Source organism: Monodon monoceros, unplaced genomic scaffold, assembly GCF_005190385.1.
Source record: "Monodon monoceros isolate NGI ecotype Baffin Bay Population unplaced genomic scaffold, NGI_Narwhal_1 Super_Scaffold_19, whole genome shotgun sequence".
Lineage (NCBI taxonomy): Eukaryota > Metazoa > Chordata > Mammalia > Artiodactyla > Monodontidae > Monodon > Monodon monoceros.
In genome coordinates this window covers 11,077,286-11,093,734 of record NW_021703775.1, presented here as the reverse complement: position 1 = coordinate 11,093,734, position 16,449 = coordinate 11,077,286, and the positions used below count along the sequence as shown (strand labels likewise).

The 16,449-nt window shown below is 38.2% G+C and overlaps 1 protein-coding gene across 4 annotated transcripts in view; it reads right to left on the bottom strand.

Annotated features, from left to right (window-relative positions):
- Positions 1-251: 251 nt before the first annotated feature.
- Positions 252-16,449, bottom strand: part of TMEM87B (transmembrane protein 87B) — a 51,534-nt gene continuing 35,336 nt past the window's right edge. Inside the window, exons 16-19 of one of the 4 annotated variants that reach the window (XM_029231892.1) lie at positions 13,008-13,081; positions 10,652-10,704; positions 5,386-5,416; positions 252-4,247 (exon numbers count right to left, since the gene is read on the bottom strand). In XM_029231892.1, the coding sequence (XP_029087725.1) occupies positions 4,188-4,247; positions 5,386-5,416; positions 10,652-10,704; positions 13,008-13,081 (218 nt within the window). In that variant the 3' untranslated portion in view covers positions 252-4,187. Of the gene's footprint in view, positions 4,248-5,385; positions 5,417-10,651; positions 10,705-13,007; positions 13,082-13,286; positions 16,407-16,449 lie in introns of those variants that run through there. The other 3 variants (XM_029231890.1, XR_003794897.1, XM_029231891.1) reach the window with 3 other exon arrangements.

Sequence of the window (16,449 nt, the reverse complement as noted above, 5' to 3'; positions counted from 1 at the left end):
GCAGGGGACACGGGTTCGAGCCCCGGTCCGGGAAGATCCCACATGCCGCGGAGCAACTAAGCCCATACGCCACAACTACTGAGCCTGTGCTCTGGAGCCCGCGAGCCACAACTACTGAGCCCATGCGCTACAACTACTGAAGCCCGTGCACCTAGAGCCTGTGCTCCGCAGTGAGAGAAGCCACCGCAATGAGAAGCCTGTGCATCGCAACAAAGAGTAGCCCCCGCTTGCTGCAACTAGAGAAAGCCTGCGTGAAGCAACGAAAACCCAACACTGCCAAAAATAAAAAAAAAAAAGAATGATCATCCAAAATTTCAGAAAGCATTTTATTGTCAGAACAAATATTAAGGCACAAAAATACATCAGTTTTTTCAAACAAAAATCTTTGAAATAGTTTTGTCCTACATTCAGAGCACCTTCTTCCAAATAATACAATAATTTAACCTTTTAAATAAAAATATATAACTTCTTAAGCCCCTTTCTTCCCAAATACATGTTTTCCTAGTTCTAAAGAAGTTTCTTATTGAGCTCCTGTGTTATAATGTACATTTCCTTAAACCTAGTTTTGTCACTTATATACATTCGCTATGTAATTTAGTACTTTAACCAACATGTTAAACTTCTTTCTTATAAGGCATGGTGTTTTGTATTGCTTATCACATGCTATTGATCATACAAAGACACAAGTACCAAAACTAGGGACTTATAAATCTAGCATAATACGTCTCATAAACCAGTCCTGTATGGCCTAGTGCAATAGGCTCAAATCCCTTTTGAAAAATCGTTTTATACTTTCATGTACATGTATGTCTTTTATACTTTCAGTCTTCACATTACAATAGTGCAAATATAATATACTGCCGTAGAGGGGGAAAGTCAGTACTCTCTACAGGATATGTGAAAGATTTTAAATATTATTTTCTTTACAGGAAAGGTAAAAAGTATGGGAGCATCATCTCTTGGGCTTAAAAAATTCACATATTCATCTATTTTTCCTTATTTTTTGAAATAAACTAACTTAAAGCTCCACTAAAGCAGATACTAATACTAATCTAATTCAAATCATGAAAATTCCCTTTTAAGCAAATTTCATACTTCACATAAACCTAACATGAACTGCATAATAAAAACACTTAAGCATTTTGCCTAGGAACACATAAAACTGGACTCTTATTCTCAGATCCCTGCATTAACAGGGAAACCCATCCTGATGGCATCCTAAGAATAAAATGATGTGACAGCCTCAAAGACCCTGATGCCCAGTTTCTGGACACTTTGTGCAGAAGCGGGGATGACGAGCTGTACGGTGGCTCTGAGTGTGACTTCTCCCTGGGGTCCTTCATCAGAACTACGGCTACAGCCCCAGGGAGCCCCTCCTGTGCACACGAGGGGGCCGAGAAGGCCCTCTGTAGGAACACTCGATTCAGCTGACGAGCCACCAACAAACACAACTGCCGCTGAAGGTGACAGACACAGTATACGCCCCTTGAAAAACATTGCTGATGAGGTTATCAGGAGAAAATACTGCTTTCTGTGATTTGGAGAAAAGTCTGCATTTCGCTGTGCACCTGAGCCATACCGGCAGCATCATTTTTCTTGCCAGCTGCAGACAGAAGTGTTTTTATAAACACTATCAAGGTTATGTGAGAAGCATTTTCCCTTATTACTACACAGTTACCATCAACTCCCCACTCGCACTCCACGACATCTGCAGCTGGAAACCCAGGATTCTACATTTCAAAATTCAACTAGAGCCCTATGAGTTGGGGATCAATCTGCTTCAAAATCTGGGGACTGGTATTAGACACAAATGTTAGGAACAAGAAGGCACTGGTCAGCTCTGAAACAACTGGGCTGAGGGTAAAATACACCAAAACCAGAATGGACATAAATGCTGGGAAAGATGGTAGGTGGGAGCCCATTATTGTGGCAGAAACAGAAATAAGGAAGGGAACCCACACTGTTAGATGTTCTTTTCTTGGGAAGGATGTCCCAAACCTTTCTCAGTACAACGCAGTCAATATTTACTACTGCAAATAAATTTGAAAGTATCTTTCAAGAGGCATTACTACTAGAAATTTTTTTTTTTTTTTAAAGAAGATGTTGCGGGTAGGAGTTAATTAATTAATTAATTTATTTTTGCTGTGTTGCATCTTCGTTTCTGTGCGAGGGCTTTCTCTAGTTGTGGCAAGCGGGGGCCACTCTTCATCGCGGTGCGCAGGCCTCTCACTATTGCGGCCTCTCTTGTTGAGGAGCCCAGGCTCCAGACGTGCAGGCTCAGTAGTTGTGGCTCACGGGCCTAGTTGCTCCGCGGCATGTGGGATCCTCCCGGACCAGGGCTCGAACCTGTGTCCCCTGCATTAGCAGGCAGACTCTCAACCACTGCGTCACCAGGGAAGCCCTAGAAAGCTTTTTTACTAACTCCTATGAAATGAGAAGCCAATTCATAACGCAGGCTTTTGTAAGAAATCATTTTGTTCTGTGGCTTCACAATGAAAAAAATCAATGAAAGGTTATGATTTAAGTGCTTGTACTGGTTAAGAATTTAATGCTTAATCAAAAACTCTGGTGGCTTCCCTGGTGGTGCAGTGGTTGGGAGTCCGCCTGCCGATGCAGGGGATGCGGGTTCGCGCCCCGGTCCGGGAGGATTCCACATGTCGCGGAGCGGCTGGGCCGTGAGCCATGGCCATTGGGCCTGCGCGTCTGGAGCCTGTGCTCCGCGGTGGGAGGGGCCGTGTACTGCAAGAAAAACCTCTGAAGTCATCCTCAACTCACAAGGTTAGAACTCCTTCAAAGAAAGACATATAGGATTCTAACTTTAATTCCTATTCTAAATGTTCACTAGGCTGTATCTTTGGTCAGGAGAGCAGCAAAACATTCACCATTTCCATCATGCTATATTCAACTGCTTTTCAAGTTTAGAACGTTCTGCATTAAAAAAAAATTTTTTTTTAATTTCCAATTACACATTACATATATAATGTAAGAAAATAATGTATAAAACATGGTTTAAGGTTTAAAAATTAGTTACAAGATTAATAGTGATGCACTATGCAGTTAAATATATATTTTTTTTATGAAACCAAATATGCTAGGATTACATAGAAGGTTCTAGTTTCCTCAAGGTTCACTGGTATGAGCCTCCCAGCTCGCCAGGGAGGAAGTGCTCTGGTGGAGCCATGTGGCCAGGGGACCCCACCTGCCCCAGGCATTCAGCAGCAGCACACAGATATCTGGCCTGAGGGAGGGGACAGTGGCAGAGCAGATCTTTGGATAACCTCTCTCCATGTACTGTGCTCCCCTGAGCTCAGACAGAGAAGACCAATGCTATGATTTGATGTGTGTGGTGATAATTACACACAAGGGCTTTGTGCAGATGTGCACACACACACACACACACACACAGAGCAAACCTAACCATATAAACATCCTTATGTTCCAATGTTAACCAAGTTTTACTTCTTATCAAATTGCTTCAGCATGAAAATCAAAGAGAATTATTACTGCATCTAGTAACTATAAACCCAAGAGATGGAGACACTGCTTTACCACACCTCAGAAGAATCGCATCACCTGAATCAAACAAAGGTCAGTGGAAGAACAGTAGGAGTGTTGATGTAAAAAAGTTGTCTTAGGGCTTCCCTGGTGGTGCAGCGGTTGAGAGTCCGCTTGCCGATGCAGGGGACACGGGTTCGTGCCCCGGTCCGGGAAGATCCTACATGCCACGGAGCAGCTAGGCCCGTGAGCCATGGCCGCTGAGCCTGCGCGTCCGGAGCCTGTGCTCCGCAACGGGAGAGGCCACAGCGGTGAGAGGCCCGCGTACCGCAAAAAAAAAAAAAAAAAAAAAAAGGTGTTTTAAATTGTCATATTTCCCAGGAACAAAAAAGAGAACCCAAACCCACACGCCTGCCACCCATCAGCTAAGGGCATTTGGGCGCCTATCTTTATTATAATACTTCTCTCAGGTCATTGCCAAGTCTAGGCAATTTAATGGACATTAAACTGGCATTCAAGAGTCAGCTTAATAAGGGTTGCAGAACCCTCCCACCATCTGAATTCTTAGTTTTAGTACATAGATTTCCAAGATCATGCAATAAAAACTTATTGTACTGTATCAAAACAGAGTTCTCTTTTAGTCTTGAGGAAGTCCTTCACTGTTATGTAAGCTTCATTTATCTGGGTTCCAATCACATTATTTTTTCTGAAGAGAACATTTTTTCTGCCATTTCAGATCTGGTCATAATTTCCTTAAAAAAAAAGGGAAGTTATTCATCAAAATGTTGATGCTCCTTCCAGGTCCTAACAGAATTCTCTATAGCGTCTCTACGAAGTAGTCACAATTTTGTGGGGTACACGCCACGATATACACAGAAATATTAGATATGGAAAATGAAAACCATATAATCCAGACTTCTAGTAATGGAGTATAATCAATTATCTGTTAAGTTCAGAAAACTGTAAAATTTCTAATTCAGAATCACCAGTGTGAGGCAGGGACAGAGCTAAAATGGATTTCTTAGGCATAGAGCTCATCTAGGGATTTGCCTGACTCTACTACTTTAGGTATTTTTGAAATTACAAATCAATTATTTATCAAATGAATACTACAAATGCCCTTTTAAAAGTAATTCCAGGGTATATCTTTCCATAGAGTTATAAATCCTGGAGTTCAATGGTTTTGTAGCAAGGTGCATATATACGGCAGCCTCCTCAAAATTTCCCATCCCACTGCGGCCAAATCCCCGCACTGATGCCAGTCTTCTCCCTGACCTTTCAATGAACAGAGCTGTAGCTTCTCTCATATTCTACAGCCACCACGTAAATTACTCCTTAGCTACCACTCATTTCCCGCTACTCTTCCTCCGGAGAAACTGGTGGTCCCCACGTCCATCCTTTAATCCTTACACTTCAGACGTCTTCCTGTCCTGGGCCACCCTGCAGTGTCCAGATGATCTATAACTAATTTTTTCCCCAAAAAAACCTTCCTAAATCCACATCATCTATTCACATTTCCTACTTAGTAAATGTAACTCAGTTAGAAACTTTATTTAATACCCCAGGAAAATATCTACAAATATAAGAGATTGATTTAGACAAACTGCCACCTTGAAGTCTTCTAAACTCTTACATCTTAAGATGTTAGAAAATCATAGACTCAAAACCTCATAAAAGGATTCTTCCCTCCTTTCACACCAATAAGCATTTATCTTGCTCCTGTTTTAAATGAGGATCCAGTTTTTTAAAACTTTACCCACAACTCAACACAGTCTTTCAATCTGCTCAATTTGTAATCATTTTCAAAAGTAACTTTCAGAGCTTCTTTTGAAATACATTTCTACTTTGTGAAAATAATAGCTCCAAGACATAAGCAAAAATATATTTTACCTCATCTGAATCCACTAATACTGGAAGGGCTCTGAAATAAAAGAAAAAAAAAAAGTTGACAATGTTATTAAAAGGCAGTGTATCTACAAAGCTGAATCTAAGCATATCCTGTGATCCACCAAGTCTCACTCCTGGAAGACAAAGTCAACAGAAGTGAATACCTAGTGTTGCCAACAGACACGGAGAAGGATATTCATAGCAGTGTTGTTCTTAACAGGCCCCAAATAGGTAAACTGGAATACTATACAGCCCCCCAAAGAGGTATGAACTATTGAGGGATCAAATTTTAAAAACTGACACAAGTAATCTACAGTTACAGACATCAGCACAGCAGTAGCTTTGGGAGAGTGGGGTCATGATTTGAGAGGAAAACAAGAAGATGGTTTTTAGGATATTAGCGATGTTCCAGTTTTTTGTTGTTTTTTTTTTGCCGTATGCGGGCCTCTCACTGTTGTGGCCTCTCCCGTTGCGGAGCACAGGCTCCGGACGCGCAGGCTCAGCGGCCATGGCTCACGGGCCCAGCCGCTCCGCGGCATGTGGGATCCTCCCAGACCGGGGCACGAACCCGTGTCCCCTGCATCGGCAGGCGGACTCTCAACCACTGTGCCACCAGGGAAGCCCATGTTCCAGTTTTTGATCTGGGTATCTGGGTGCAGGTTACATGAGTATGCTTATATTAAAAATCTACTGAGCTATATACTTATTTAGAATTTGTGCACTTTCCAGAATGGGTGCTATACTTCAAAAAGTTCAGTTAAAAAATTAGCTGATACATGAAAATAATTATAACTTCAAAATGGAAACAACAACAAAAATCAGCAATTCTAGAGGCTAATATGTTGGAAGAATATCAAGGACTAAACCATGATGAAGAATAATTCCAAACACAGTGGGCATCCAATTATATCTTTGTTTTTTAAGCCCCTGGTTATTTTTTACTTTGAATAGTTGGACAAATATCTTGGCTAGTGATGTGCTATCTAATTTGAAAACCCACATGTCATGTACTTTTGTGAGAACTTAAGAGGGATGAATAGGCTTGACTGCAGTCATCATTTCACTATGTACATATATATCAAATTATCATGTTGTACATCTTAAATAAACAGACATTTAATTAAAAGATACACCTATTTTTAAAAAGATGGATGAGTCAACATATTATGAAAGGTGGTATTTATGGTATCAAGTATTTGTTCAATCCTATGTCATTGTTACCATTGACTTGACATAAACCGGTGAAGGATACTGAAGAGAGAAAAAGTTATGCAACAGAACCTTTGCTCGGGAAAGATTATATGGATAAAAAGACAAATGTAGAGCTTCGATGTGCAATGGAGCACTGAGAGGGAGAGCCCAAAGGGTCTGCATGCCAAGGTCACAACCTGAAAGTCACATCCACGCACAGTCCAGAGGATGCTACTACGAGTGCAGCCCATGGTGGAGACAGAAGAAAGAGAAGTCGGGGCCTCACTAGATGTGAGGAAGGAGCCAACTTATATGGCTTGGAATAATATTAAGGGAAATCCAGACTGCTTTAGGGAAAGATGATCCAGAACCTTGGGAGCCCAGAAGACAGCCCATTGAGTGCTTAGCACCTCGTTTACAGATAAACACTGCAATCTCCAAAATGGTTCCTTTTGTGAGGTAAATGACTATTTAAAACTTATTAAGATGGACTCAGTGCATTGAAGAGGAAGGAGAACTATGCTAAGCTGGTCTTTTTGGCTTATCAGAGACACAGAAAAGCCATAATGAATACCATATGAATATCACATAACACACTAGATCATATGGTTATTCACGATCTGTTTAAATTGTCCTATGACCTGCAAAATTTTTGGTCCACTTCTATTGATGCGTAAAGAAGTGTTTACCTGTACATGAAGTCCAGTTTCTAAACTTGCCACGTAAACTGCACATGAATTTTGGGTAGCATTGTGCTAAACTTCTTGTGTTAAAGTTTTCAGAATGGACACACAGGTTCCTAAGAACCTAAAATGCTGGAAGCTATCTTGGATTATACAATTCTACTCGTTTCACATAAATGGTTCATGAGAATATAAAAGAAGACATTTTGCTCTTTTATATTCCAGAGGAATTTTTGTAATCAGGCAGACATTCTACTTACAGGAGGAAATTGTAGAGACTAATGACTCTCTAAGACATAAGGAGAACTGCCCAGGAGCCTTATTGCTTTCCACCAAGAAGTGGTGGCATAGTATGGGGTTAGTCTACTTAGGTGATTTCCTTCTAAAGTACTCAGTAGTGAATTTCCAAATCTGGAAGATAACGGTTGCCACCTAATCTGAATCTCTCCACACACCCTTGCTCAAAATTCCATGAAGTCCCTAAGGATTGCAAACAAAACCACACACAACTCACAGTCTTCAGCATAACCAGAAGAACACAGCAAACCTAAAATTATATGTAAACAGAGAAATAAATGCCAATACCAACAAATTCCCTGCTGTCACTGCAAGTTCATGGGTACTGAGAGTAGGGAAAGAGAGGTTTGAGAGACTCTGTGAAAGAGTAGAGGGGAAGGAGAATTTAGACAAAGTATAGACAAACCTCTTCAAGAAAAATCAACACTAAGTTCCAAAATACTGACTAAAGGCCAGTGACTTGGTAGTTCACAGTATCTGCCCCTGGGAAGGGGCTTAAATTGAGTGGAACTAAAAGTAGCAGTCTTGAACAATCATGGTTTTCAGGGGAGAATCAGATACATGGAGGAGTGGTACCCTCAGAGCTACGCCAGTACCATGAGTAAAAAGAAGGAAGTAAAAGGGGAAAATTAAAGATCTTGTAGAAATAAAAGAAAAATAAGACACCACCAACCTCCCTCTCTCCATACCTCCATCCCATCAACATTTTCCATAAATAAAACTATAATTTATGCAACTGATGGAAGAAAGCACTCAGACTAGGAACTCTCACTACCAAATGCCTAGGAAAAGGAAAAACAAACAAAACCAATTCCATATAATGGTGCAGGAAGAAAAAAAGAAGGAAAATGAAAATCAAAGTGTTTTACAGTAGAAGAAAGCTACAGCTATAACACAACACTCCAAATTAGATGAAATAAGTTAAAAAGAATATTTGGTGATGTTAAAAACTACAATAAGAAATTTTAAAACCAAGAGCAAAAATGGATAAAAACAAAAGAGGAAGAAATTCAAAGAGTCCATTAAACTCTGGGAAAAAAAAAAAAAGACAAAATCATCCCAGCAATGAAGAAAAAAATTACAAGGCACCCAAGGCAGAACAAAGTTAAATAAAAATTTAATAAGTGGCAAGAAAACTACTAAGAAAACGAAAATGATATAAAGAAAGAAGTAAAAAGGATTACAGAGAAACTAGTAAAAAAAATGGAAGATAGCAGGTAAAGGTGGAAAGAAATCAGATGATTCCTCCCACAGAAACATTTATAAAACCTGGACAAAAATATTAAAAATAGGTAGTTAAAGGCACTGGAAAATGACCAAAGGGGGTGGGGATATGAATCCAAGTAGCTCAACAAATTCCAAGAATACTCAAAAAGGAAACCACACCTAGGCACATCATACACACACTGTGGAAAGCCAAACGTAAAGAAAAAAATCTGAAAAGCGGCAAAAAATAAATGACACAGTACACACATGAGGACAATACAACTAAAAACTGACTTCTCTTCAAAACAACAGAAACCAGAAGATATTGGAGGGATGTGTTGGAAGAGCTCAAACAAAAGTCAATCAAGATTTTTATATCCAGCAAAACCATCCTTTGAACAGGAGGGCAAACAAATACACTTCACATCAATAAAATTGGAAGAATTAGTTTCTAGCAGACCCATACTGTAAGAAACACTAAAGAAAGACCTACAGGAGAAGGTGATAAACTCAGATATACAGGAAGGAAAAAAGAAATCATAAAGGCATGTGAAGGATATTTATACACCTATTTTCCTTTTATGACTATTAAAAGAAAAAAAGTATAATAGTGTACTATTAGTTTCATAATGTAAAGGCAGTTCTTACCTCATATGAATCTGATATGTGTGAATTTCAGTTACCACAGTTTAATTATACAACACCAGTCCCTCAACAAGATAGTTCAAATTTCAGTTACTCAAAAGCACAATGAGATACCACTTCACAGCCACTAAGAGATCTAAAACCAAAAAGGTGAACAATTACAAGTGCTGACAAGGATGTGGAGAAATCGGAAATCTCATACATTATTGATAGGATTATAAAATGGTTCGGCTCTGGGAAAACCGCTTGGCACTTCCTCAAGATGTTCAACATACAGTTACCGTACGATCTAGCAATTCCACTTCTAGGTATATACCCAAGAGAAAAGAAAAACCCAAGAGAAGGAGACAGTCCTGAAGGCAGCCAAAAACAAAACAGAACAAAACCCAGGTAACATATGAAGGAACAGAGAAGAAGTACAGCAGACTTCTTTCTAAAACTATGACAGCTGGAAAACATTCAAGTGACAATCTTTGAAGTGCTGAAAAAAAAACAGTCAACTAGGAATTCTATACCCCGCAAAAACAGCTTCCCAAACAGCCAAAACAAAGACTTTTTCAGACAAATAAAACCTGACAGACTTATTACCAACATACTTGCATGACCAGAAACATAAAGGAAATTCTTCAGGCAAATGTGACATCATACTAGACAGAAACTATCTGAAAAGGAAGTAGATGGGAGCAGGGAAAGGAACAAACAACATGTGAAAACATCATATTTGGCTATCCTGTTGTCTACTGTGGAAACAGCTATCTGGAATTTGTGTGTCATAAAGGACACTGATAAAGAAGAACCTGAATAGCTCCAGGTTCCCGGAGGGGCTTCCTCTGCCCTCTAGTTTTCCTATGCTCATGTTTTTTTTCCTCCAAAAGCTTCCCCACCATACATGGTATCGTGGTTACACGTGTTTAAAAAAAAAAAGTTTGAATTCTTCCATATTTTAAAGTTAAGACAAAATGATTCTGATCCTGATAAACTTACATAAGAAAATGTTGGAGTTGGTTATAGGGCAGGAGTATTAATAGAGTTGTTGTACAGTGAAAAAGGAAGGAGAAAGACAGACCAAGGCAGGGCTGTGTTTTCTTTGCATTTCGGTATGAAGTTAATCAGTCATACACTAGTGATGGGGGCCTATAAAAACAGACAGAGGTGAGAGTTTTGAAAAGCACATAACAAAGCATGAAAATTATCCCTTTATACTACAGCCTAAATTTTAGATTCAAACTTTAGTAGAGGATATTTACACATCTGTGAATGAAGAGGGAATGTTTTCCTCCACCCACTTCAAATCTTCATCCTGTAGAAATAAATATTTACATATTAGCTTTTGCTTAATAGTGCCTGAAAGCAGAATTTTTAAATAGAATGTATATATAATTTAAGCATTTAAATTCAAATGCATGACATTCCTTTAATTTCTACATAGCCTAAGAAGTTGACACTTAGGCCACACGAAAATTATGCCAGTATTTTCTTAAACAGTCAAACGAACACTTGGATTTTGGGTTTTTGTACTTCTCTGGTTTTGGTTAGATGCACAGGTGTTATTTGTTTGTCTTGAAAAACCACAGTAAAAACGCGAAGAGTTGGTTTGTAAGATAGAAAACAGCATGAATATTGATCTGTATGAATTTCTTGCCTCCAGCATTCAGTATGCTTCCTAATCTGCTCACTTTATGAGTTTATAACTTTTCAGCAGAAAGAGATGACGGCACAGATATTCTAACTTCACAAAAGCCTATTTATTTCAGTCACTTGTGTTTAGTGCTCATGTTTCTGTAGGAGCAAAGAAAAGCAGGTCAATTGGGGTATCTAAATATTTTTTTCAACAGAAACTTGCTTACTTATCTCACTGGGAGTAAGAAAAATAAAAGGTATGTTGAATATTTTGGTTTATAATATAAAATAAATCAAAATGGCTACATGGAATCCTCTGGTTCTAGCATTAATTATATCTTGCTTACTTACAGAGAGAGAGAAAGCAACTGAGCCAGTACTAATAGGCACCCCAATTCTCTGAGTGAATCTTGGGTAGAAATGAGTCAATCAAGGAGAGACAAGGTCCCCGAGTTCTGATCAAGAGCTGACTACACGGGACTTCCCTGGTGGCACAGTGGTTAAGAATCCGCCTGCCAATGCAGGGGACACGGGTTTGAGCCCTGGTCCAGGAAGATCCCACATGCCGCAGATCAACTAAGCCCGTGAGCCACAACTACAGAGCCTGTGCTCTAGGGCCCATGAGCCACAACTACTGAGTCCACGTGCCACAACTCCTGAAGCCCGCATGCCTAGAGCCCATGCTCTGCAACAAGAGAAGTCACTGCAATGAGAAGCCCATGCACCACAATGAAGAGTAGCCCCCGCTCACCACAACTAGAGAAAGCCCGCGCGCAGCAACGAAGACCCACCGCAGCCCAAAATAATTAAATTAATTAATTAAAAAATAAAATAAATTATCTAAAAAAAAAAAAGAGCTGGGCTTCCCGGTGGCACAGTGGTTGAGAGTCCGCCTGCCGATGCAGGGGACACGGGTTCGTGCCCCGGTCCGGGAAGAACCCACATGCCGCGGAGTGGCTAGGCCGGTGAGCCATGGCCGCTGAGCCTGCGCGTCTGGAGCCTGTGCTCCGCAACGGGAGAGGCCCGCGTACCGCCAAAAAAAAGAGCTGACTACGCAATTTAGAGAAATGAAAACATTTTCCCTTGCTATGTGTGCAAATACTGAGCTTTAAAATAAACTGAAACATATCCCTAAAATAAGAGGAAAATCTCTTAGCAAGCTGAAAGTTTAATAGTTCTAACACCAGATAATTAAAACTGTGGAGCTTTTTAAAGTTTAGTTAAATTACCATAAAACTACTCAAATAACACATTTTAAAGAATTATTAATTACCAAAAATAAGGATTAGAGAATTTACCAAATCCAACAAATGAAACTGTTTCATACACCATCCATCCTGTCAGAACTTAGGTGCGTACGTAAATTTTTACACCTTATTAACCACAACATATGTAACTGTAAGAAAGCCAAATATAAAACTGTATGATAGGCATTTCCATTTTGTTTAATTACTCTATAATTACCACTTTTATGCATAAATAATATGCATAAAATATTTAAAAACTCATCTCTACCCAATATTTTAATGTTTTATTCAAGTTTACATGGTTTAAAAGTCCCTTTCCAATAGACAACAAATGTTATCTGAAATAGCTTCAAAAATCACATAAAAGTGCTGAAAAATTAACACAAACTTTCACTATAACAAAGCTTCTCAATCTTTAATGTGCATGTGAATCATCTATGGAATTCTGTTAAAAAGCAGATTTAGATTCGGTACATCTGGTGTAGGCCTGAAATTCTGTGTTTCTAACAAGTTCCCAGGTGAGGTTTGTGCCGCTGGTCCAATGACGGCACATGAAAAGTGAGGGTTTACAGCAGTACAGTTGTCAGACTTAACTAGTATCACTACTTAGTAACATTTATTTTCATACAAAAAAACCTAGTAAAAAGTGTTCTCCTGAAGGTCAGTGAATGTGACACTCATATAGATTTCTAAAGTATTAAAGACTGAGACGCTATTAAATATATACTATACTCACAAAATTATCAGAAGTAGCAGGTTTAGCTGTTCCATTGGAAACCGTTTTTGAGATTCTTAATTTTATTCCTTCAGCTGTAATGAGAAACATTATAGAAATTCATAAAATTATAATATTTTCCTTTGTAGCTTCACATTCAATAACCCTATAAAGAGAGTTAATAGTGGAAGCTTTGGGCTGGGTGCTGGCTTTAATATACCATTTGGGAATGTAGGAGGGACAGAAAAAGTTAAAAACATCATACTGTTTACAAAAACAACCAGGTTCTCAAGTTGCTAGTCTGAATTCCAGTTTTAGAGGAGTTTAAATAAACAAGCAAACATACATAACATGCACACATTAGGTAGTTTCAGTACATTTTAAAGTTCATGGATTTAAAAATCTACAGGATTTACGATATATTTAAGAATAAAACACACCTTTGGCCATGCTTTCACTTCTCTAATGTATAAATTTTTAGAATGTGTTTATGGTATAAATAAAATAGGGAAGAAAAAGATTTTCTTTATATTTGACCAAGGCTCTTCTTTATGCCAGCAGGTTTAGCAGAGGAGAGGTTAAGAGCATGAGTCCTGAAACTAGATGGCTTCACTTGGAATTCTGGCTCTATCTATGTAACCTCAGGCTAAGCAATCAACTTTCTGTGACTCAACGTCCCTGCCTGTAAAATGGAATAATAATAATGTCTACCTCAGAGAATTCTGATGAGCATTAAACAAATTAGCGTATATAAGGTACCTGAAACATAATGTCTATGTCCAATAAGTATTCACTTTTGTTACTACAACAATTTGCAAAAAGTGCTTCTCCATAAACTAGGACAGTTGGTACATTATGATGAGATCAAGTGCATAAGTGGATATAATGAGTGAAAATAAGGTTCCTCAATCTGAAAATGTTTCCATGGGGCGTCTGAAATCTCAACATTTGAGATCCTTCTCTTAAAGGTGTAATACACTGATTTTTTTTAACTGAAGTATAATATACAAAATAAAATACAAACTCTTAAGTGTACAGTCTGAAGAGATTTTTATCAACTCTTGTGTAACTACCATACCAATCAAGACATTTAACATTTTTATCATCACAGAGGATTCTTTTTTTTCATTTAATATTTTATTTCTTTCTTTATTTATTTGGGTCTTAGTTGTGGTATACAAACTCTTAGTTGCGGCATGCATGTGGGATCTAGTTCCCTGACCAGGGATGGAACCCAGGCCCCCTGCATTGGGAGTGCAGAGTCTTAACCACTGTGCCACCAGGGAAGTCCCCACAGAGGGCTCTTTAAATTACTTTCTGGTCAATCCCAACCCCACCAGAAGCAACTATTGCTTTGATTTACATAATCACCACAGTTTACTCCTGCCTGCTCTAGAACTTCTTATATAAAACCATAAGGACTCAATATTCATTGGATTTGACTACTTTCACTCAACATAAAGGTTTTGAGATTTATTCATGTTGTATAGTGTTGATTACTTTTGCTTCCCAAACAGTATTCCATTGTATAAGTATACCGCTATTATTTTATCCATTCATCTGTTGACAGACATTTGGGCTATTTCAGTTTTGGACCATTAAGGATCAAGCTGCTATGAAAGTGTACACAGTGTCTTTCTGTGGACATCTGCTTTCATTTTCATTTTTGGATAAATACTTTGGAGTGGGATGGCTGGGCTATATGGTAGGTGTATGTTTAACTTTTTAAGATACTGTCAAACTGCTTTCTTAAAACTTCTTAAGACTTCTTCCGTAATGTATGAGCGATGCAGCTGTTCTACATCCTCTTCAGCGTTTCATGCTGCCAGTCTTTTAAATTTTAACCATGCTAGTGAATACATGGTAGCATTTCACTCTGGTTTTAATTTGCGTTTCCCTGACGACCAGTATTATCGAGCACCTTTTCATGTGCGTACTGGCCTTTCCTTTGTCTTCTTTGGTGAAGTGTCTATTTAAGTATTCCATTTTTTTTTTAACAAATTGAGTTATCTTTTATTGATTTGTAGGAATTCTTATATTCTGGATACAAGTTCTTTGTCAGATATATGTATTGAGAAGGTTTCATCCCAGACTAGGGCTGGCCTTTTCACTTTCTTGTTTCTCTTGATGAACATAAGTTTGTAACTTTGGTGATGGCTAATTTACCAACCTTTTTATTTTACGGTAACTGCTTTTTGTGTCCTAAGAAACTGCCTAAACCAAGGTCATGAAGATAGCTTCCTGTTTTCTGCTAGAAGAGTTATCGTTTAATCTTTTACATCTAGGTCTGTGATCTCTCTTGAATTCATTATAGGTGATATACACGGCAGGAGTCTAGGTGATTTCCCCCCCATGTGTTTATCTAGTTGTTCCGCACTCTTTCTTGAAAATAATACCTTTTCCTCATATAAAGCCTTGCTGCCTTTGTCAAAAATCAATTGACAAATGAGGTTTCCAATTTGGAGCAAATTTAAATATTATATCTCTTTTAAAAACAAAAGCTTTAGAGACCTCCTATTACATTGGGATCAATCTGGTGCTAGTAAGAGTACATTCTTTAAAGTGTTATTGCATTGATAAAATAATCTGAAGCAACAACAACAAAATCCACTGAACAATATGTGCATATTTATTTTTGGACTATTTTTTTTTAAGTTGTCTGAAATTTCATTTCATTTTATTTTATTTATTTATGTTTGGGACTCTATTTTGATACACTGATGTATGTATCCTTATGCCAATACCACACTGTCTTGATTAGTATAACTTGAAATTTTCGTCTTGAAATCAGTGTTAAGTCCATTAATTTAATTTTATTTAGATATAACTTCCACACCATAAAATGCACCATTTTGAAGTGTACAATTCAGTGGATTTTAGAACAGTCACAGAATTGTGCAATCATCATCACTGTTCATTTCAGAAGCTTTTCATCACCCCCACCCCCGCGAAAACCTCATACCTATTAGCAGTTACTCCCAACTCACTCCTTCCACCAGCCCCTGGCAGCCACTAATCTATTTTCTATCTCCATGCATTTACCTTTTCTGGACTTTTCATATAAATGGAATCATATAACATACGATCTATTGTAATTGGCTTCTTTCACTTAGTATAGTGTTTTCAAGATCTATGTTGTAACTACAAGAATGTTTAGGTTCTTCCAGATCTTTTGTATTTCCATACATATTTTAAAATCAGCTTAACCATTTTTTAAAAAATCAGCCAGAATTACAATTGGGACTGTACTGGATCTACATATCAATTGAGGAAGTGATGGCTTAATAATATTGAGAGTTACAATTCATAAACACTTACTTATTCTATAATTTCTCTTGGCATTGTTTTGTATTCTTCAGTGCAGTTTTCCACATTATTTTCCATTAAATTTATTCCTAAATATTTTATTTTTTGAAGCTCCTGTAAACAATATTTTAAATTTCATTTTTCAATTATTTCCAGT